The 21,282-nt window shown below is 52.4% G+C and overlaps 1 protein-coding gene and 1 long non-coding RNA gene across 2 annotated transcripts; both read right to left on the reverse strand.

Annotated features, from left to right (window-relative positions):
- Nucleotides 1-11,030: 11,030 nt before the first annotated feature.
- Nucleotides 11,031-11,614, reverse strand: LOC120644690. The gene is made up of 2 exons (XR_005663921.1): nt 11,489-11,614; nt 11,031-11,408 (listed from the first exon to the last, which is right to left on the reverse strand). It is a non-coding gene; the product is annotated as an uncharacterized LOC120644690 (long non-coding RNA).
- A 159-nt stretch (nt 11,615-11,773) lies between these two features.
- LOC120645736 lies at nt 11,774-18,016 on the reverse strand. Its single transcript, XM_039922488.1, has 5 exons — nt 17,965-18,016; nt 13,109-13,355; nt 12,810-13,008; nt 12,528-12,623; nt 11,774-12,442 (listed from the first exon to the last, which is right to left on the reverse strand). Exons 1-5 carry the CDS (start codon nt 18,014-18,016, stop codon nt 11,774-11,776), a joined length of 1,263 nt encoding a protein of 420 aa, XP_039778422.1.
- Nucleotides 18,017-21,282: the final 3,266 nt, after the last annotated feature.

Here is a 21,282-nt window from a genome sequence, read left to right on the forward strand (position 1 = left end):
AGCCTTTAGAGCTCAGAGCCTCCTGCGTGAGGGCGAGCTAGGGTTCTATCCAACTACCGAACCTGTTATCTGTGATTTGGGATTGATTAATATAGCAGTCCACATCATTTGGTATCAGCTAGGTCTTTCCTCCGCCTGTTCCATCTACTATCGCCTGCCCACAACCCCCTCTCCCCTGCGCGCCGCTAAACCCATCGCTCCACCGCCATGTCCGACGACGGCAATCAAACGCCGGCCACCCAAGCCTCCATGGAATCCATGTTTGACAAGCTCGTCAAGATGGTCGGCGACCTTGGCAAGCGCATGGACACAGAGATCTCTGCCGTTCACCAAGAAACACGTCTCATCTCCTCATCGGTGAAGAACGTGCAGACCCAGATCCTGGACAAACAGGGTCGCTTCGACACCCACGATGCATCCTCGCCCGGCAAGCCAGCGACCCCTGGCCAAAGTATGATGGCAGCGACGATCCCATCACATGGCTGCACAAAGGCGAGCAGTTCTTCCGCGCCTACGGCACGCCGGAACACCTCAAGGTTCCGACGGCGTCCTTCTATCTCTACGGCGCTGCCGGCCAATGGTACTATCGTCTGGAGAAAAACCAGGGCGTTCCGTCCTGGAGTCAGTTCATCGACGGCATCAACCGGAGGTTCGGGCCCCCACTGCATAGCAACCCCTTGGGCGAGCTGACACAACTCCACCACACCTCCACGGTCGACGATTACCAGGAGCAATTCCTCCTGCTCCTGGCTCGCTGCGAGGATGTCACGGAGATGCAACAGATCGCCATCTTCATGGCGGGACTCCAGCCGCCCCTCAGCACGGACGTCGAGATGCAGAAGCCGGCAACACTAGAGGACGCCATGGCTCTAGCCCGTGCGTTCGAGCGTCGCCAACATGTGACCACGGAGCTGTCCGCCGGTGGAGGTTGTACGACATCGCGTTCCGCTCAGCGCGCATCGGTTTCCTCATCGCGGTCCACGCCGGCAACACCCACCACGGGTTCTACATCAGCACTGCCCGTGGCCGCGCCCAAACCTCCATCACCGACGGACGGCCGTTTCAAGCGCCTCTCACCGGAGGAGATGGCCCAACGCCGTCTTGAAGGGCTGTGCTTCAACTGCCCCGAGAAATTCTCGAAGGAACACGCCAAGGTCTGCTCTGGCAAAGGGATCTACTACCGGGAACTTGACGATGGTGACATAGCTGAGGACACCGAAGTGGAGGATGACATCACCATCTCGGTGCACGCCGTCACAGCCATCCGCACGAGTTCCACTCTACAACTCCGAGCAGCGATCCGCGGCGCCACCATGGTCGCGTTGATCGACTCCGGGTCGACGCACTCCTTCATCTTCGATGCCATGGCCCGTCGTGTCGGCCTCGTTCCCACCCCACGGACGGGTCTCTCAGTGGGCATCGCGAACGGCAATCGCATGCCCATTGCCGGAGTCTGTCATGGCGTGTCCATGACCGTCGAGGACGAACAGTTCTTGGCCGACCTCTACGTCCTCCCACTGGAAGTCTATGACCTCATCTTGGGCTGCGATTGGTTGCGCTCCTTGGGACCCGTCGTCTGGGACCTCTCCAAGCTCTCTATGACATTCTGGCGCCATGATCATCAAGTGTGCTGGACAGGAGTGCATGCCACACTGTCACCATGCTTGGCGGTAACGCAGGCCGTCAAACCCCTGACGGCCCTCCTCGCTGAGTTTGACGACTTGTTCGCAACACCGTCTGGCTTTCCGCCGCCTCGACAACTGGATCACCAGATCCATCTGCTGCCCAACACCCCTCCGGTGGCAGTCAGACCATACCTGTACGCCCAACTGCTCAAAGATGAAATTGAAGCACAATGTCAAGCAATGCTGGAGCAAGGGATTATTAGGGCAAGCACCTCGGCGTTCTCGTCACCGGTGTTGCTGGTTCGCAAACGTGATGGCTCTTGTCGCTTCTGTGTCGATTACAGAGCGCTCAACAGCAAGATGGTTCGGGACAAGTTTCCAATTCCGATCGTGGAGGAACTCCTGGACGAGCTTAAGGATGCCGTGTTCTTCACAAAGCTTGATCTACGCAGCGGGTACCATCAGGTCAGAATGCATCCAGATGACATTGCCAAAACGGCGTTCCGAACTCACCATGGGTACTTTGAGTTCCTAGTGATGCCGTTCGGCCTCACCAACGCGCCATCGACGTTCCAAGCCCTCATGAATGAGGTGTTGCGGCTGTTCCTCCACCGGTGCGTATTGGTCTTCTTCGACGACATTCTCATCTTCAGCTGCATCGAGACAGAACACCTGCAGCATGTCCGGGCGGTCCTCAGCATGCTTCGGCAGCACGGTCTCGTCCTCAAGTGTTCCAAGTGCTCTTTCGATGAACGCCGGATCCACTACCTCGGCCATGTCATCGCAAACGGCGTGGTCGCCATGGACATCGACAAGATTCAGGCCATCCAGGATTGGCCGCTACCGCACTCCATCAAGGCGCTCCGTGGGTTTATGGGGCTCACGGGGTACTATCAGCGCTTCATCCACAACTACGGCGTCATCGCTGCGCCACTGACGGCCCTCTTCAAGCGGGACGCGTTCCAGTGGGGTGACGCAGCTATGGCGGCGTTCCACTACCTCAAGCGCGCGCTGACAACGACTCCGGTCCTGCAGCGGCCCGACTTCACCAAGGCGTTCGTCGTGGACTGCGACGCGTCGGGATCCGGCTTCGGCGCTGTGCTACATCAAGGGCACGGTCCAATAGCCTTCTACAGCCGCACCATCGCGCCGCAACACGCCAAGTTGGCGGCATATGAGCGCGAGCTCATTGGACTCATGCAGGCCGTGCGCCACTGGCGGCCTTACTTGTGGACGGCGGAGTTCATCGTACGTATGGACCATTGCAGTCTCAAGCACCTCTTGGATCAGCGTCTCTCGACAATACCTCAGCACACCTGGGTAAGCAAACTCTTTGGGTATAGTTTTCAGGTGGAGTACAAGTCTGGGAAGCAGAACGCGGTGGCTGATGCCTTGTCGCGGCATGATGAGCATGAGCTTGGCGCACGCATTCACGCTCAGTCCATGTCGCAGCCGAAGTTCCCCCTTTTCAACACGTTCCGGCGTGAGGTGCAGTCTTTCCCTGAGATAGTCACCAAGCGCCAGGAGATCCACGACGGTGTCGCCGATGCAGTGTGGTCTGCGGCCGACGGCTTCGTGCTACACCAAGGCCGCATCTACGTTCTGGCATCGTCTTCGCTCTGGCCGCAGCTGCTCGACCACGCGCATGGCACCGGCCCTGAGGGGATCCAGAAGACCCTCGGGCGGTTGTGCTCCTATTTCTATTGTCCGCAGGCGGCCAAGCTCGTCCGTGACTACATCCGTGGGTGCCTCGTCTGTCAACGGAACAAGACGGAACACCTGCACCCTGCCGGCCTCCTACAACCCCTCGAAGTTCCGTCGTCCGTGTGGAGCGACATCGCCATGGACTTCGTCGAGGGTTTTCCCAAGGTCGACGGCAAGTCCTTCGTGCTCACGGTAGTAGACCGTTTCTCCAAGATGGTCCACTTCGTTCCTCTCGGCCACCCCTACACGGCTCTCTCCATCGCGCAGGCGTTCTTCGACACCATCGTACGCCTACATGGGTTTCTGTGCTCCATTGTGAGTGACAGGGACCCTGTGTTCACTAGCACGTTGTGGACGGAGCTCTTCTCGCTCGCCGGCGTGAAGCTATGCCTCAGTTCTACGTTCCGGCCGCAGACTGACGGCCAATCGGAGGTGGCCAACCGTGTTCTCGACGTCTACCTGCGGTGCTTGGCTGGCGATCGGCCGCGCAGCTGGCTTCGCTTTTTGCCCTGGGCGGAGTACTGCTTCAACACATCGTACCAGACTGCTCTGCGCGCTACACCGTTCGAGGTCATCTACGGCCGGCCGCCCCCGCCGCTGGTGTAGTATGATCCTGGCATGGCGCACGTCGTCGCGGTGGACAAGCAGCTTCAACATCGCGACGTGTTCTTGGCAGAGATTTGGGAACGACTACTTCAGGCGCAGAATTATATGAAGTCGTCCCTTGACAAGCTCCACAGGGACCTTTCGTTCCAGGTGAACGACTGGGTGTGGCTGTGTTTGCATCAGCGCACCGCTTCCGGCATTACTGATGGCTCCAAGTCCAAGCTATCACCACGTTTCTACGAGCCGTTCCAGGTGGTGGAGAAGATCGGCTCTGTGGCGTATCGTTTGCGGCTACCTCCTAAGGCAAGAATCCACGATGTCTTCCATGTCGTGTTCCTCAAGAAGCATCATGGTGAGACACCTACGGCCGTGGGCGCCCTGCCGCCCATCGCGAATGGTCGTGCATTGCCGGTGCCTACCAAGGTCCTCCGAGCGATGCCCAGCAGGAACTCGTGGGACTTGCTGGTTCAGTGGGAAGGGCGCAGCACTGCAGAGGCTACTTGGGAACCTCTTTGGTTATTTCCGGTTTGTTAGGCTTAAGTTTAGGAGGTCTGTTAAGATAGAGTCTTTATATTCAGGGAAGAGAACAGAGTCTTGGCAAGTAGAAGGATAGCCTTTGGAGCTCAGAGCCTACTGCGTGAGGGTGAGCTAGGGTTCTATCCAACTACCGAACCTGTTATCTGTGATTTGGGATTGATTAATATAGGAGTCCACATCAGCTGGTTAATTGTGAAAGAAATTTTAATATACAAACTAACTTGCGATAACACTTTGAAATTTAAAAGTATGTTATTTTGGTTGGTCCATGCAAGATAAATTTAGTCACTAATTAGTTTACTGTCAGCTATGCCATCATTAGAACATTTCCTATGTTTGCATTCAGTGATTCTTAACTTTTGGATTGGTTGTGAGGGGAACAGATTTTTAGTTGTCAAAGCGCAGTTATATAACATTATCAAGAATATAGTATATAACATTATCAATAATCAGGATACTCAAATACCAAGAGTCAAGCGTGTTGACAAGAAACTGCAGTTAGAATCTCTTGTTCACTATCCTTAGAAACAAACAGACCAACTATTCCTTCCTAAGAAAACCCAATAAGATCCTTCTGTTGGTGATTAGTGATTTTATTGTCTAGAAAAAGAAACTGATCCTTGTGTTGGTGTTTTGTGATTTTATTGTATAGAGAAAGAAATTGAAGAAGATCGACAATCTAAACTCGAAATTGATAAAAGTCCATGCCATGGTGATCCGCAGAACAAAATAAAATTGCAAATCACCTAGGTAACAATATGTTTTTACTTCACGTTTTGAATCAATTGTTCAAAATAAAAATGTAATTTCAACTATTATGCAAACCAGATAGAGATATTTACCCCTTACAACACATTTCATGGATTGCAGATGAAGTCTATTAGGAGAAATTGAGCCAATCAGCGTTGCAAAGCTTTCCAAAATCTGCACTTTCTGAAAGATACCATCTACTGGGTCAATATCCTGCATGAAGCACACAAAATGTCTCTGAAATTTTGTAGCGTGCTGTAAAATAGTAATATTTGGCTTTCATACCATTTTCACATTACACTGTTCTTATATCATAACAAAACTGTAACTCTTCCATCCAATATATTTCAGTGCAACTCAAGAACCTTTTGCATCCTACTATTTGCATCCAGTCCTAGCAGCACAGGCACAGTAGTACATATCTGGGCATAGATCATTGAATCACAAAGGATACCTACAAAACAGTGTATATTTTACCTTTCTCTACTTGGTTTCTCTTATGTTGGGATTTGGGAATATGGAATTCGCTTAGGGCATCCATAGTGTGTGAAATAGGGAGGTCTTAAGGCAGCTAAGGTCGACCCTATACATTACACGACCGACCTCAACGTCGACCTTAAGCCAAAAAAATCTTGAGACCGACCCAAGCTTAAGACCCGACCTCATGCCTTAAAATATTATTTTTTTCCATCCATCACTCCCTTTCCAGCCCTGAACCCCAGGTACCACCGTCGTCAGCGAGGAGGCGGACGGTCCTCCTCACTTGCTCAAGCTTCTGGACGGCGATGAGCACGGACGAACTGCATGGAGGAAGCTCAGATCCACGCGAGCCCGAAGCATCGGCGGCGGTGCGCAGGGTAACCTCTCATTCGTGAGCATGGAAGAACTGCAAGGAGGAAGCTCGGATCTGGGCGAGCCCCGAGCAGCCGGTGGCAGTGCGCAGCGCAGCTCCCTCCCTCCCTCTTGCGACCTCTTGCTCCAGGGCCTCGTCCTTCGGCGGCACCGCTCGCGAAGAGCACCAGCAGCAGCTGGACGGCGGCCTAGCCAGCGCCACGGTGATGGATTTGGAGCGGCGGCGGCGGTAGAAAACAGGAAGTGGCGGAGAAAGGAGGAAACAAGCCAGCGATTGGAATTTTTTTTTCGTGTAGGTCCCACCTCTAATACCGCCTCCTGGTCTTCATACATTAGGGAACCCGACCTTATCCAAAGGTGGGACCCAGCTTAAGGTCGAGCCGCCCCTAAACACTAGTGATGCCCTTAGGGCATGTTTTATAGATGCGCCGGCTGCGAGCGAAATGAATGCCAGCGTGACCTGCATTTACTGCGGCAGCGGCAGCTGCGGCAAGCGGCCAGCGCGGCGCAGCAAATGAGAGCGCGCGCTGCGCGCAACCGCCGGCTGTCAGTCGGCGCGCCGCGAGACGCCCGATCTCTTCTCTCTCTTCGTTTCTCTCACCGCCACCTCGGATTTCGTCGACTCCCCGCCGGTTACAATACTTGCTCTTATATCCGCTTTGATGTGGTGCTGGCCCCTCGTTTTGGCTGCAGCTTGCATGTGCGGATGTGCCTGCTGCCACCTGAACCTAAGTGCTTGGTGCTGAAGTACCGCACTGCCAGCTACCTCGCTGCTGGCTTGGCTGCCTGTGAAAGCAATTTGCAAATTAAGAATTTGACAATAGAGCGCAGCGAGGACTGCCTGTGAAAGTGATTTGCAAATTAGGAATTTTTGACAATGGAACGCAGCGTGAGGGGTACACTGGCCATGGCAGTCGGTGGCTCTGACCGGCCAGCCAGCCCGCGTTCCGGGGCGCGGAAGACCGCGGCGAGGGGGGGAACAAGAGAGGAGATCAAGGGGGACTCGCTTGATGGCTTACCCACGGCGTGGACGTGTGGAATCGGCCGGAAATCGGGGCCGCCGGCTGCTGCGGTTGTCTGTTCCGTGGTGGGGCACTCCGACGACCGATTGACGACGAGGTAAGGACTAACGAGGGGCAGGTGCGGCTCGGCAAGGGGGACCCGAGGGTGGCAGTCAGCTTGGCAGCCAACGACCGAGACGGCCGAATTTGACGGCCAAAGGCCAGCGGCTGCTGCTGCTCTTGTCTGCGCCGAGGTGGGGTTTCTCCAGCGGTAGAACGGGGCCGGCGAGCAGGGCGGAGCTGTGGGGCGACATCCTGGACCTCACGGTGGTGGCGGATTTGGTGGCCGAAGGGGCTGCGGCGGCCGTGCTTGGGTCGGCGAGAACGACAGCGGAGTGGACCTCACGGTGGTGGCGGATTCGGTGCCGAAGGGGATGCGGCGGCCGGGCATCGGCGAGAAGGATAGCCGGGCGGGTACGGCGGGCGGGTGTACGAATCCCGTGGTGAAAAAAATAATACGTTTTTGGCAGAAACACTGTCCAATATGCGATTTTTATGGGTTTCCACCCCTCCCACCTCCCTCGGCCCTGACACGCGGGTCCGGCGTGAGTAGTACGGTGGGCCCAATTTGAGTGAGAAAAATTTTCAATTGTTTTCAATCTCTATAGTATAGATATAGATATGGATCCACCACCATCGTAGGCCCACAAGATAGATGAAAGTCAATAAACGATAAAAAAAGTCCTCTATTAAGGAAGAGGTAACTATTTATGATAAATTTATCATGTGATAGTACTATATGATGTAGTCCACGCAACACCCATTCTAACATCTCTAACAACTCTGTCATTCCAAGCTTGCTACTTCTGTCGATAACAAGCTTCCCTGCTTGATTCGCTCTCCAATTTTTTGCATGCTACATACAATAACTTGTTTATTTGCATCTCTACATTCTTTAAGCTATATTTAACTATAATCTTTTATTGTATACTAGCATAGACGCATGTACGACACGCACGTGATTTAAAAAATCTAATTAGCTTTTACTAAATCTAATTAACTTTTTCTGGTCGACGGGTAATTAGTAGTAGGTAGCTAGCTAGGTAGGAGGAGGAAGTGTTGTATCATGAGTGTCTCGTGCTGAGTGATGGTCTCGCGTCATGTCTCGGTAACAAGCAAGCAAGCTGGCGATGGAGGCCGGATCGGATCACGGGCACATGTGCTTGCTGTGCTTGGTGGTCATGTTGGCGTAGCAGGGGCGGACGTCCTCGTTGCCGGAGGTCGGCAGGTGCCCGGAGGGAAGCCGCCGCAGTGCTGGCAGGCTGGCAGCAGGTGTTGCACGCCCTCAGGCACATCTTGGGGCGCCCGGACTTGCTGCACCGGTACGAGCATCTCGCGCCGCAGTCTGCACACAACCAATGCAAGAATTCATCGACGACCCGGCCGGGTTGATCATATATACAAAGGTATATACATGAGGAGTAAGAAATAGATCGAGAAGAACGATTCCATGGGTGAGCTGATTACCGATGATTACAAATCAATTAACACGAATATTTTTGATTTGATATAGATCGATACATGAAGAGACAAAAGCAGAAATCAGCCAATGCTGCAGGCAAGTTTCATCATCAGCAGTTCAGCACGCACGCATCATTGATCAATCAGGGAAGAATAAATCGAGATGCACTGTGGTTGGTCAAGCTTGCTGTGTCTACTCACCTCGACAAGGAGCAGGGCGACGACCAGCGAGAGCGCCAGGAGCAGCCTGGGCTTGCTCATGGTGGCGCGCGGAAGCTAGCTTTGATCGCTTGCTTGGACGATGGGAGACTGGCACACACGCAGCCTCTGCCATGCGCCCGAGAAAACCTCGCGTGGTCGCCGCCCCTCCCTAAGATGCCTCACACCGCCCCTACCGCCGTCGCCGCCACCGCCGCGGTAGGAGGCGCCTTGGAAGTGCGAGGCCACGTAGAGCAGCGCTAGGGCCCCAAACGAATATCTTGTGCTGTCGCAGTCGGACCACGCAGCCGCCACCTCGCCGTCCTCGAGCTCGCCGGGATTTTCGATCTTTATATCTATAGTATATAGATAGATATTAACTTTAATAGGATAAAATTGAGGAATAATTTTAATTGATGGATTTTAATAAATTGGAACGAATTCAGGATCTTGGGTCGCACGGATCTTAACACCGACACTTGATGTTCTTAAATTTAAGATCTTGCGGGCTGTTAAGTGGGCCCCAGTTCCTAATAAATAACAAAAAGAAGAAAAAAAACCAACAACCATCCGTTCTTCTCCCCGCAGCGCTGGCTCCTTCCGTCTCCGTAGTGCTCGCGCTACACTCCCCCACCGCCCGATGTCGTCTGCCTGCACAAGGCACAAGGGCTGCAGCCGTCCCCCGCGCTGCCCGAGATTCGCGACCTCGACGCCGTCCCGCGCGTGCCCCACGGGCAGGCCCCCTCCGCCACGCGATGCGCCATGGCGAGTTCCAAGGAGCAGCCGCACGCTCCTTCTGCCTCCCGTGTGGTGGAGCTCCTGACCCGGTCATATCCGCTCGCCCGTGCCTGCACCTGCTGTAGTTCACTATCGGAATCGAACTGTTGGACGCGGCATTGAAGTCCGGTGCGGATTCATATTCTAGAACAAAGGTCCACCTCCTCAATGACAAATGGCAGCCCAAACCAAAACAGCAGACCAAATCAAAATTTGAGGTGGAAACCTTATTCGCTATTAGTAATATATATATATATATATATATATATATATATATATATATATATATATATATATATATATATATATATATATATATAGGTATAGGCTACAAAAATAATTTGTAGAAACGCTCCAAATTTTTTTTAGGGCGGATCAAAAGTTGACCCATTGTTATAAATGGAGTGGTGCTATTGTAGCAACCGATCCGCCCCTTCAAATAATTTTCAAAGTTATTCTACAAATTTGTTTAATTTAAAAAATAGCAAAACACATTAAAAAATAAAATTTCTAGCATAAGCCTATTGTGATCTATAGAACTAGAAAAAAATATTAATAACATATTTCAGTGTATAAAGTAATTATGAGCGTGGAAATCATAAAATTAGCTTTGAGTTGTATGAGATAGTAGAGTGAGTGAATTATATATTATGGTTTCACACTGTTAGCTATTATATATGCTGAAATATGGTTTTGATATTTTTTTAAAATTCTACATGTCACAATAGGTTTATGTTAAAAATTTAATTTTTTATGTATTTTCCTATATGTTTTCATATAGAAAAATTTCAAAATAAAAATATTTATTTATAGGGGCGGGTGGGGGCCCCTGAAAATCCATTTGTAGGAGCGAGTGATGCCCCCACCCACCCCTGAAAATCACCTCGACAATCCAGTAGCATCCACATCATCGATCCGTACCTCACGCCCTCCACCAATCACACGCCGCCGCACCCACTACATCCCAGTCTCTCTCTTCCTTATCTCTTCGGTTCTCTCCCACGCACCACTCCTCCCCTGGAGGGTTTTACATGTATACCATTACAAAAGATGGCCCCGACGTCCATACCGCTAAAAAGTTTGGTGACACCTCTATATCATCGCGTTTTTTCATTTTGACGTACCATTATGGATGGATTGGAGGGTAACGAATGCTAACAGAGCTACAAAAGGTCCATGATGCCCTTGGGTGCCCAAAAAATGATTTACCCTCCATGCCATTCTATTTTGCTTCCAATGTTTGAGTACATGACCAAAATTTTTTTGTCTTCCATGCCACTCCATGGCACTCCACGCAGAAATGTAATATGGTTTGCAATATGATATATTTTTTTTAATTCTTGCACAAATAAATTATATTTTGACAGCACAAATAAAAAAATATTTTTTGTTCATCATTTGGACAGCATCAGAACCATTCATGTGGACAGCAACACAACATTATATTTGCCTACTTATAGGAACAATTCACAGTAACAAATAACATCACAAAGTACTTGTTCATTGCACCAACATTTAAGCACCTAAGTTACTAGTTTCCATCTCCACAGGACTGGTCATCGAAACTAAAGTGTCTTAAATACAACTCCATTGCATAATATTACAGAACAAAATAACACTCATCAATCACATTTTATTCAAGCTTCAGTTTCATCTTGCTTCTAGTATTTGCAGCTGGGCTGGCCGGGCTGTCAACCTGAACTGGCGCCCTTTTTGGTGTTAGCTTCTTCGTGACACCATATTTCTTCATTGGTGTGAGCGCTGTATGTGCTGGCCAGCAGGCAGAACAAGAGGCAGAACTTGGAGAGGCACAGGATCATTAGATCCAGTTCCAGATCTTGTGTGAAAGCAAGAAATGTCTATCAGTGAGCTGTAAATCACAAAGTATTGAAAAGTGAGAACAGAACAAGATCATACCTGCTAGCAGTACTTGTTGAAGTACTGGTTGTTGTCTTCTTCCTTTTCTTGGCACCTGATGATGATGAAGATGATTTTCTCTTCACTTTCTTGTGTGTAGCATTAGCCACTGCCTCATTGTGTGGCTAGACCATTCATGATGCAGGAGTGGCCACAATAATGCTACTCTCTGTGGTACAAGCAGCTGCTTTCTTCTTGAGCTGTTTCTTTGGTGGACCCCCGAAAAAAAATTATTTGATATAAATGTCTAAAGGCAAACGCATATGGTAGTAATGTCCATGGAGTTTACCTCTCATGCTTCATTGCAGCTATATCTTCTGGATTCTCATTGTTACATTTGTACCAGTGGTGCCCTAACTCTTTGCATATTGGGCACTTATGTCTCCTCTTGCCAGTCCCTTTGCTACCACTACCTCCACTACCTCCCTCCATAGCTAATTTCATCCTGTTCTTGTGCCTTCCTGCAGTTGACTTGAGCAATGGAGGATGCATGAAGAAACCATATGTGGCTTTGGGCCAGCAGGACTTGTTAGGAATACTAGGGACAGAACCTTGATATGCAGCTTTGAATTTGTCAATTGAGTAGTACTCATGCACATAGTCGTCTAAGATAGCACCAGGAATTGATGTGATGTATACAATAGCATGTTTGCAGGGTATTCCTGACCCTTGCCAAGCCCTGCAGGTGCAAGTCCTCTCAATTAAGTTGACTACAAACCTATAGCTGCTGGCAGAACGCTCCTTAGCACAAAGTTCTCCAATACCATCAGGTGAGCTTGTGATAACTTCAATGTCAAGGTTATAGCTGTCTTCCCTCAACTTTTGAACTATATGAGGCAGAATCTTGCCTTGAAACTGCTGGACAATTCGTTTCCTTTGATTCAATTTAATCAAGATCCACTGTCTAATGGTATCCATCAGGTCATCCAGGTTCTTGCTCTTATGATCCTTTACCTACGAATATAGCAATTAGTTGTTATGTACTGTTGAAAAGAAATCAGTGCAAAGAAAGTGGCCAAAAAATGAACTTATTGCTTACCCAATTGTTGAAGGACTCAGCCAAGTTATTTGTAATATAATCCACCTTTGACAATGTGGAGAATTGGCTCCTGGTCCATAATTTCTTATGGTTTTCCTGAAGATATTTCATAGTCACTGGTTTGTGTTCAGCCATTGCTTGATAATGTTTCTCAAACATGTAAGGGTTCCAAGAATATGCAGATTGCCATAGATTTTCATCAAAAATCTGTCCACTGTACCTTTTCTTGAAATTTTGAACTAGGTGATACATACATTCTCTATGTTCAGCTTTTGGAAAAACCTCACTAACTCCATTCATCACTGCCTGCCCACAATCAGTGCTGAATGTAAGGCCAACCGGGCTGCCTAGAGCTTCCTTCAACCTTTGCATGAACCACACCCAATTCTCATTTGTTTCAAAGTCAATAACACCGACAGCTACTGGGTACATCCAGTTATGGCCATCAACTGCATAAGCTATGCACAACTGCCCCCTGAACCTTCCAGTCAAAAAATGTACTATCTACAGCAAGATATGGCCTACAACCCCTTAGGAACCCATCAACACAAGGTTTCAAAGAAAAAAAGAGCCTATTAAACCTTATCTTGTTGTCAATGGTGTGGTGATCAATCACAACAAAGGATCCTGGACTGCTTTCCTCTATCTGAGCCTTAAATCTATAAAGATTGTCAAAACTTTTATTCCAAGGACCATAAATTTTGTCCATAGCAAGTTGTTTACCTAGATAAACTTTTCTGTAGGTCACATCAACTTTGTAAGTTTCCTTGAGCTTGTTTTTCAGAACTGTGGCTCCCAGAGTTCCATCTTCCTTGAGCCAATCAAGCACTTGGTCACACACCCAGAAATGAGTCACCCCTACACAAGTGCCTGCCCTCCTAGCACTGTGACACTGCTCATGAGGGTATGGGTTCCTCTTTACCTGCCAAAAAAATAATTTAATGGTCATGTAGTAGAAAAAATATATGAACCAATACAAAGCTAACAATTCAAAAAAAATATCTTCACTATGACCTCATCCTGTAGAGTAGAGGCATGAATTCTCCACCTGCAGCCCACATTCTTGCCACTACAATACACCCTATCGAGATATATCACTCGCCTCAATGTTATAATGGAACTCATATTTGGTAGCATGTGTAGCTAAAGCCAATTTAAAAGCAGCCATGTCTGAATACAAAGTGCCTACAGCCATAGAAGGGTCCATCTTGTTATAGCTAGCTTCAGGCTTCTGTGGAGGCTCACTATCTTTGATAATCTCATCATCAGAGGAATATTCATCATCACTGTCAGAATCATTGCATGTGTCTGATTGGGATGGTCCAGGATCTCTTTGTTGGCTTTGAGGATTGACATGTTCTGGATTTTCGGGACCAATATGAATATACAACCCTTCCCCATCCACACCTAGGTACTCATCACGTGGGTTTGGGTTGGGCATTTGTTCAGTTTCATGGGTATGAGTTCCAAAGCTTGGTTCTGTTATGCTAGGACATGGCATTGAAGGAGTGCATGGGGCTGCAACTGACTTGCTAGTAGTAGTAATATCCCATACATGAATCTCAGGAGGCTCACTACCAGGGCTATGATAACAGAAAGTCATATAATAGCACTTTGAAGCTTCATATTTTGCAAACATTTCAACCAAATCTTTGTCAGAACAGACATGGATATTGGCCTTTGTATCCATGCATGAGTAAAACAGTTTCACTACGTCGCCGAAACTGGGAGGACACTTGTCAACAACTTCATCAACCAAATCTCTGAAGTTGGTGAAGTCAGCATCCACAATTTTTTCCAAGCTATACCATCTACCATGACAGTTGGGAGCAACGATTCGAATTTCTAGCTTGAAACGACTATTGTCGTCCATCCTACAGATGAACAACAATGCAGCCTCATCACATATGCAAGCAAATACAAGCAAATCTCTCCTCTCTAATTCTTGTAGAAAAATCATGAGCAAAAATTCAATAATGTACCCGCTGCTCGCTGCGTACTCCTCTGCCTCTCGCCTGTGAGTGCTCGGACGCGTCTTCAAGCCCCACTCCGCAACGGCCCAACGGCCCCACTCCGCAGCCCCCCACGCAGCTGGTCCCCCGCGCAGGCCCGGCATGGTCCCCCGCGCAGCGCCGCTGGTCCGGCGTGCCCTGTCTCCTCGTCCAGCCTGGTCAGCGACTGGAGGGCGCCCCCCAGCGCGCGGACCCCCACGCACAGACCCGCACGGGGCAGGCCGGGCAGCGCCCCGAGCGCGCGGACCCCCACGCACGGGGCACCCACGGCCTCGCAGCCCCCCGCGTAGGCCCCCGCGCATGCCCCCACGCCCCTCTCCAGCTGTAGGCACGAGCGGCGAGGGAACGCCGCCGCGCAGGCCCCCGCAGAGGCAACAGAGGCAGCGCAGGCCCCGCGGCGAGGCGAATCCGGAGGCCGCGCAGGCCCCCTTCGCACACGCCCCCAACGCACGGCCCACCCCACGGCGAGACCAATCCGGAGGGGAGGGGGGGAGGGGAAGGGCGGGGCCGGTGGCCTGACCGGCTACTGTGGCGTGGGATGGGGGGGGGGGGCGGCGGCCTGGGATGTGGAGGTGGTGCGCGTGAGATGTGTGGATGTGTGGATGTGGTGCCCGTGAGAAGAGTTTGGTGGATAGGGTTTGATGCAAGGGTAAAATGGTCATTTTACTAGGTTAGGCCCACATGTCAGAGCCCTAGATCTGTTAACTTCTAACGGATGGTGGATGGAATGGTATAGACGTCAAAATGAAAAAAACGCGATGATATAGAGGTGTCACCAAACTTTTTAGTGGTATGGACGTCGGGGCCATCTTTTGTAATGGTATACATGTAAAACCCTCCCACCCCTGGCCTCGGCATCACTGCCACCTCCCCTCTCCTCCCCTCCCCTTTCCGTCGGGCGGGGCCTAACGGCAGTGCGGGGCCACGACGCGCGCGGCTTGGGGTTGGAAGTGCGGTGCGCGCAGGGCCGCGGCCGTGCGAAGCTCCTACGGAGGTGCAGGGTTGCGACAGCTACGCGGAGCGGTGACGGTGGCGTGGCAACCATGGGCACGGGCACCTGGGACGGCCTCGCTCGAGCCCGCGCATGCCTCGCTCGTGCACGACACCGCGCTCCTCGACTCGCCCCTCCTCTCCATCAGCGACAAGGGTGAGGTAGCCTTCTCCGATACCGCCTCCTTTCGGGACCTCGACGCCGAGCTCGCGGTCATCCTCGACATTCTCTCTGCCACCTCATGGGGGACCAGCATTGGCTGGCGCGGGGCCGCAGTGGTGTGGCGCGGCGCCGGGCAGCACAGTGCGCGGCGCAGCGCTCGGCGGCGTGGAGAACGACGGCGCGGAGTGCGGCACAGTGGCCGGCGGCACAGAGAACGGCGGCACAGCGCGCGGTGTCGGTGTTCCGAATCACCGGCTAGTAGATTTGTAAGCGCGTCACAGGTTCAGATGGTAATACAAGTAAAGGCATAAGGATTTATACTGGTTCGGGCGGAATGTCCCTACTTTCAGTTCGAGCTCTCGTGCTCTTGTATTCAAATGTTTGCATTAGGGGTTACAAACGAGCGAGAGAGGGAGCAAGGGTCCCAAGTCTCTGGTTCAAGCGAATGTGAGTGTGTGTGTGGATGTGAGTTCGGTTCTGGATGCCCTTGCATGAGGCCCGCCTTCCCCCTTTTATAGCCCAAGGGGTGAGAATTTACAGGGTAGAGAGGAAAAAACAAAGGGTGGGGGTCAGGTGACTCCCGACCCCTTTTGGCCACTGAGTGGTGGCCCCTTCCGTACATCTTCTGACAAGATTCCCCCTGTATCTGGGCGGAGGCAGGATATTCGCCTGCCGACTTGATTCCCGCCTGGTTTCCGCATCCCTCGTCTCTAGGCTTCGACACTGTATCTTCCTGACGTGGCCTACGACCTTAGCCCAGCGTGGGTGGGTTCTGACAGCAGATCCAGGCCGTGCCTCCGCCTGAAATCTGCACGGGCTGGATCCATTTCCCACTCTCCATCCATACCGGTGGTGAGGGCTGTCTTGTCCCTGACTTCCCGGGACCACTCTGGGCTGCCGGTTCCTACCCGATAGGTCCCCCATCTTCCTGGCGATCCACGTCTTTGGGTCTCGGACGAGGCGGACCATTCTCCGTGAGGGTCGGGCGAGGCGGACCCTCCTTCATGAGGGTCAGGCGAGGCGGACCCTCCTCCGTGAGGGTCGGCTCGAAGCTGGGCTCCCGTCATCGGAGAGGGCCGTTTCCTCGGTTTCGGGCCTTGCAGCCCGTCAGCTGTTCTTCTTGGCTTCAATCACCTCATGTCACTCTTTTGTTAGCTTGATTCCGCTCTAATGGACAAAGTTTGGGTACCCCTAATCCTTACCCCCAATAGTAGCCCCCGACCCCAGCGGGTTTGTTAAAAATGCGTGGGGGGGGAGGGAATCTCTGCTCTCCGCGGCGAGCATGGGACGTGTTCTGTCCTTCCTCTTTCTTGCCTGTGGGTGCGTGCGAGCACACCCACTGGGTGTAGCCCCCGAGCCTCTGGGCGACTCAGTGATTCGTTCAGAGGGTCCAGTTAACAATTTTTTACTTCTTGAGGGGACAGGACGGCACGGCTTCTGTCTGTTGGGTGCGCGCGAGCGCACCCAATGGGTGTATCCCCCGATCCTATAGGCGGATCAGCGATTCGCGCAGAGGCTTGAGCGCCCTCCCATCGGAAAAAGTTTTCGGGGTGCGTGTCCTTCTCTTATTTTATTTTTGGTGACGGGACTCGTCGGTGTGCAGGGCGAGCCAGAGTCATGATGGTGTTCGCTGTCCCGTGGCCAGTGCTGACACTGCGTGGTTCAGGTCCCAGGGGTTCGGCTCTGCCCCGTCCGGTCGCGTCGCGGTGCGCTGGCCGAGGGCGCCATTTGCCCGTTGGACGCCGAGCCTTTACGGTTTGCTTCCAACTTCACCCCGGCGGCTGGTTCAAGCTATACGCCCTTTCTTGGCTATAAATAGGGGTCCTTGAGTGCCCTTTCCTCTTCAGTTTTCCAACTCTTGCTTCACGTCTCTCCCTAGCTTATAATGTCTCCCTCCGTCTTCCGCAGCCGACCCCCGAACTGGGCGGACCGGCTTCCTTAGGTCCTGATGCTAGAAGAATGTTTGCGAGCGGCGGGCGATAGATGGAGAAAGCATCCTTACCATCCCTCAGCTCAGTGGACACAGTAGAAGAACATAGGGCCCGCGAAGGCCTGCTTCTGCGGTGTCCTCCAGCTTATAGAGGTGGTGAGGCGCCATAGGCATGATGTCATTGCCAGGCTTCGTCGATGTTCTTCGCACCGTCCCTGTCGGCGACAAGGTTGCTCTCGGAGAGGTGGCGTCGAGGGTGCTGTTCGCCAGCTTGACCCCCCGCAAGGTCTTCGGTGAAGGAGAGGCTAGAAGAAATCTTGCGAGGAGGTCATTCTTCCAGACCTGTGTGGTCCAGAGATTGCTTCTCGTGCTTTCCAAGTAGCCTGGCCGTCATGTCCGCCAAGGACTCGTTGTCCTTTATTGGCGGTTGTTCCTCCCCAAGACAGGGAAAATTGCCACTTAGGTGGCGATGCCTTTGTATCTTGTCACAGCTTCGAGCCGATAACCCTTTGTAATCTTTTTTCGCAAAGCAATGAAGCTTTCATTCTTTCATCATGGTTTTTCCTCTCGTTTGTCTATTGGGGGGCTCTTCGGGCCGACCCCCATTCCCGTGTCGTCCCTCCACGCTCTCCTCTTGCTCTGAGTGGGAGGGTTGGCGCATGCCACGCTTTCCGTAGGAGGCAAAACGTGATGGCCTTGGAGCTAATAACGGGTTAGTTCGTTTGGGGCCCTGCTCCCGGCGTGGGGGGAGCGAGACTGGTGGGCATTATGGCCGACCCCTATTCCTTTCTTTCCCAACCCTCGAAGTTATCGGAGTCATGCGACCGACCCTCGGCGGCTCGATGCCTCCCCCCATGGGGAACCTGAGTTGGTAGTCATCGGGATTCGAACGCAAAGCTAGGAAGGCCCAGACAGCGTGGTCGCGCTTGAGTTGAGGTCGCGTGACCCTTCCTTTGTTGCCTCTCGCTCTTCTGTTCTCTGGGCAGCTATCGAACCCTGCGGCAGGCCAACTTTCGAACCCTGGAGATGTCGTGGGCCGTCGTGGCCTTTCCTGGGCCTTCGCTTGGTCCAGCCTGTCTTACTTGGGTTTAAATCTGTCCTTTTACCCCGCAGCCGATTTGCTCGTTCCCCAACGGACCGTGACTGTTGAAGGTGCGGACCCACATCTCGATGGGACGCGGCGCGTCGGGCGCAGCGTCGCCATGATGTGGCTGCGGGATTCGAGGGGCAGTTCGCCTATTCCTCCTCTTAAATCAGGCCGGTGGAGGCTACGGCTGCGCACCTGTTCCTGCATTCAAGCCGAAACCATAAAGTGTGAGAGAGAGAGGGAGAGCACAAGTCGAAAAAGCCTCACCGCCTCCGCCGCTGCGCCCTTTCGCCGCTGCTCGTCTCCGTCGCCGTCCCCCAAGTTCTTCCTGCAGTTCTCCCTCGCTCGCCATGACTCAGTGGGCGCGATTCGCCATCTCCGAGGTGGATTTGGAGGGACTTGTGGCCCGGGGGTCGCTTCATCCTCGCACGGCGGCGATGGAGTGGATAGCCCCTGGCGGCGAGCGATCGCCGTCGCCGCCCCCGGGCGACATCGTCTCCTTCCTCGAGTTCCACGAGCGGGGCTTCGGGATGCCCGCTCACAACTTCTTCCGCGGGCTGCTGCACCACTAAAAGATCGAGCTACAGCATCTGAACCCCAATGTGATTCAGCACATCTCCACCTTTGTCGCCCTGTGTGAGGGCTTCCTCGGCGTCCCTCCTATCTTCGATCTCTGGAGGTACTTCTACGCAGTCTCAATCTACCGGTTGAAACTCCACGGCACCTTCTATGATGTTCCGGCGGGCTGCGCGAGCGTACATCTGCGCAGCGGCGGCGATCAACGCCAGCGTCAGTTCATTGAGATTGGGAAGTTGAAGACCTCCAACAAAGGGTGGCACAAGAAGTGGTTCTATCTGAAGAACGACGAATCGTCCCTCCTCCCGAGCTACACCGGTCGACTTGTGACGGAAGTCCCTAGCACCTGGTGGTGGGGGCGCCGGACAAGGAGAAGAAAAGTTTGGCAGGCTATTGCCAGGCGCTCCAACTGCTGCTGGAGGCCGGAATCAATGGGTGCGGTGTCGTCTCCGCGTACCACTAGCGGAGAATAGCGCCTCTCATGGCGCGGGCTCTTCCGCTCTACCGCATGGTCGAGGGCGCCGATCTCTCTGGGACTGTGATGTCGTCGGAAGGGATTGACGAGGCGGAGATACGGAGATGACTGAAGGAGACATTCGATCCTCCGGTGGCGTATCCCGACCCCCAGTCGCCGGTGTTGGGATCTTTGCTTTGTAGATGCCCAAACAGGGAGCATGAACAGTAGGAAAGGTGGCAACGAAAGTAAATGTCGAACTCTCCAATAATAGTCAGAAAATTCAACCCTTTACACTGTGGAGAGAGGGGGCTATTTATACCCCTAGCCCTCGGCCGGGTTTTCCTAAATTGCCCCCTCCCAACTCATTTACAGCTCACTCTCGGCCGGTTCCGGGGTAAAATTACAAGGTGAGAGGTTTACAAATCCGACCTTCTCACGCATTTGGAGGGTGTACAACTCCGACCTTCTTACATACTCACGTTTTACTCACGTGTCTTCGGTCGACGAAGGTCACCATAACCTTCGGGTACCTCCGGGAGTTTGGGTCATGAAGGTTCCATCAACGATCGGCCAGACGCCACCATTCCCGGTCGCAGGCTCTTCTCCCGAAGGTCTTGATCTTCGAGTTTACGCTTCCGGGTAGCCATTCGTCACCTTCGGCGTGGTAGAGGCGAAATCCTTCGGGCCGAAGGTCTTGGAGTTTGCGCTTGCGCTTCAGGGCAGCTATCCGTTACCTTCGGCATTCGGAAGGTGATATCCTTCGGACCGAAGGTCATGGTCTTCGTGCTTGCGCTTCTCAGCGTTCATCCGATACTTTCGGGTGCGCTTAGCTCCATTTTGTTGTGGCCCTGCAAACAGGTTAGGGAGCATTTTCGAGGGTGAGGGCTTTACCCGAAGGTCCAATCCCCAACAGTAGCCCCTCGAGGGCGAGGTCCGAAGCCGACGGTCCGAACCCTTGTTAATGAAGAAGATTGCGCGTAACCTTCAGTAATCTCCCGAGGAAAAACGTCTCCCGAACCGTCGGCTGCAACGGTCGGTTTTTGTTGTGTACGTGTCGTTGCCTGATTGCGCCGCTTGGGCTGACGTCTCCTCGGTTTTACCGCTGGAACTGTTCCTTTCCACCGCCTATATAAGCGGAGGATGGGGGGGGGGTAAAACCTGTGTCCTTTCGAGCTTTGCTATCCTTCGTCGCTTTTTGCTATAAAGCGTTTTGTCCGAAGGTTCTTGTGCGTGGTGAAGCTGCTTGTTTTCCTCGGTGTAAGTAACTTTGCGGCTCATGGCTCGCACTAAACAGACAGCGAGGCTGATCGAAGGTTCGTTTGAGCATTTGTTTGTAATTTGACTTTGTTTTTTTGTTTACTTTTGTAGTTATGGCATTTATTAAGAGGGCAATTCTCCGTACAGACTCTGGTACAGCTTCCGAAGGAGAGGGTGGTTCGCAGCCTTCTCAGCAGCAGTAGTCCAGCGAAAGCCTTTCGGCTATTTCTGCGGACGTGTCGGATCTGATGGCTCCGGAGAAACGTAAGACTCTGCTTTTCGA

Source organism: Panicum virgatum, chromosome 8K (assembly GCF_016808335.1).
Source record: "Panicum virgatum strain AP13 chromosome 8K, P.virgatum_v5, whole genome shotgun sequence".
In the NCBI taxonomy this organism is placed as follows: domain Eukaryota; kingdom Viridiplantae; phylum Streptophyta; class Magnoliopsida; order Poales; family Poaceae; genus Panicum; species Panicum virgatum.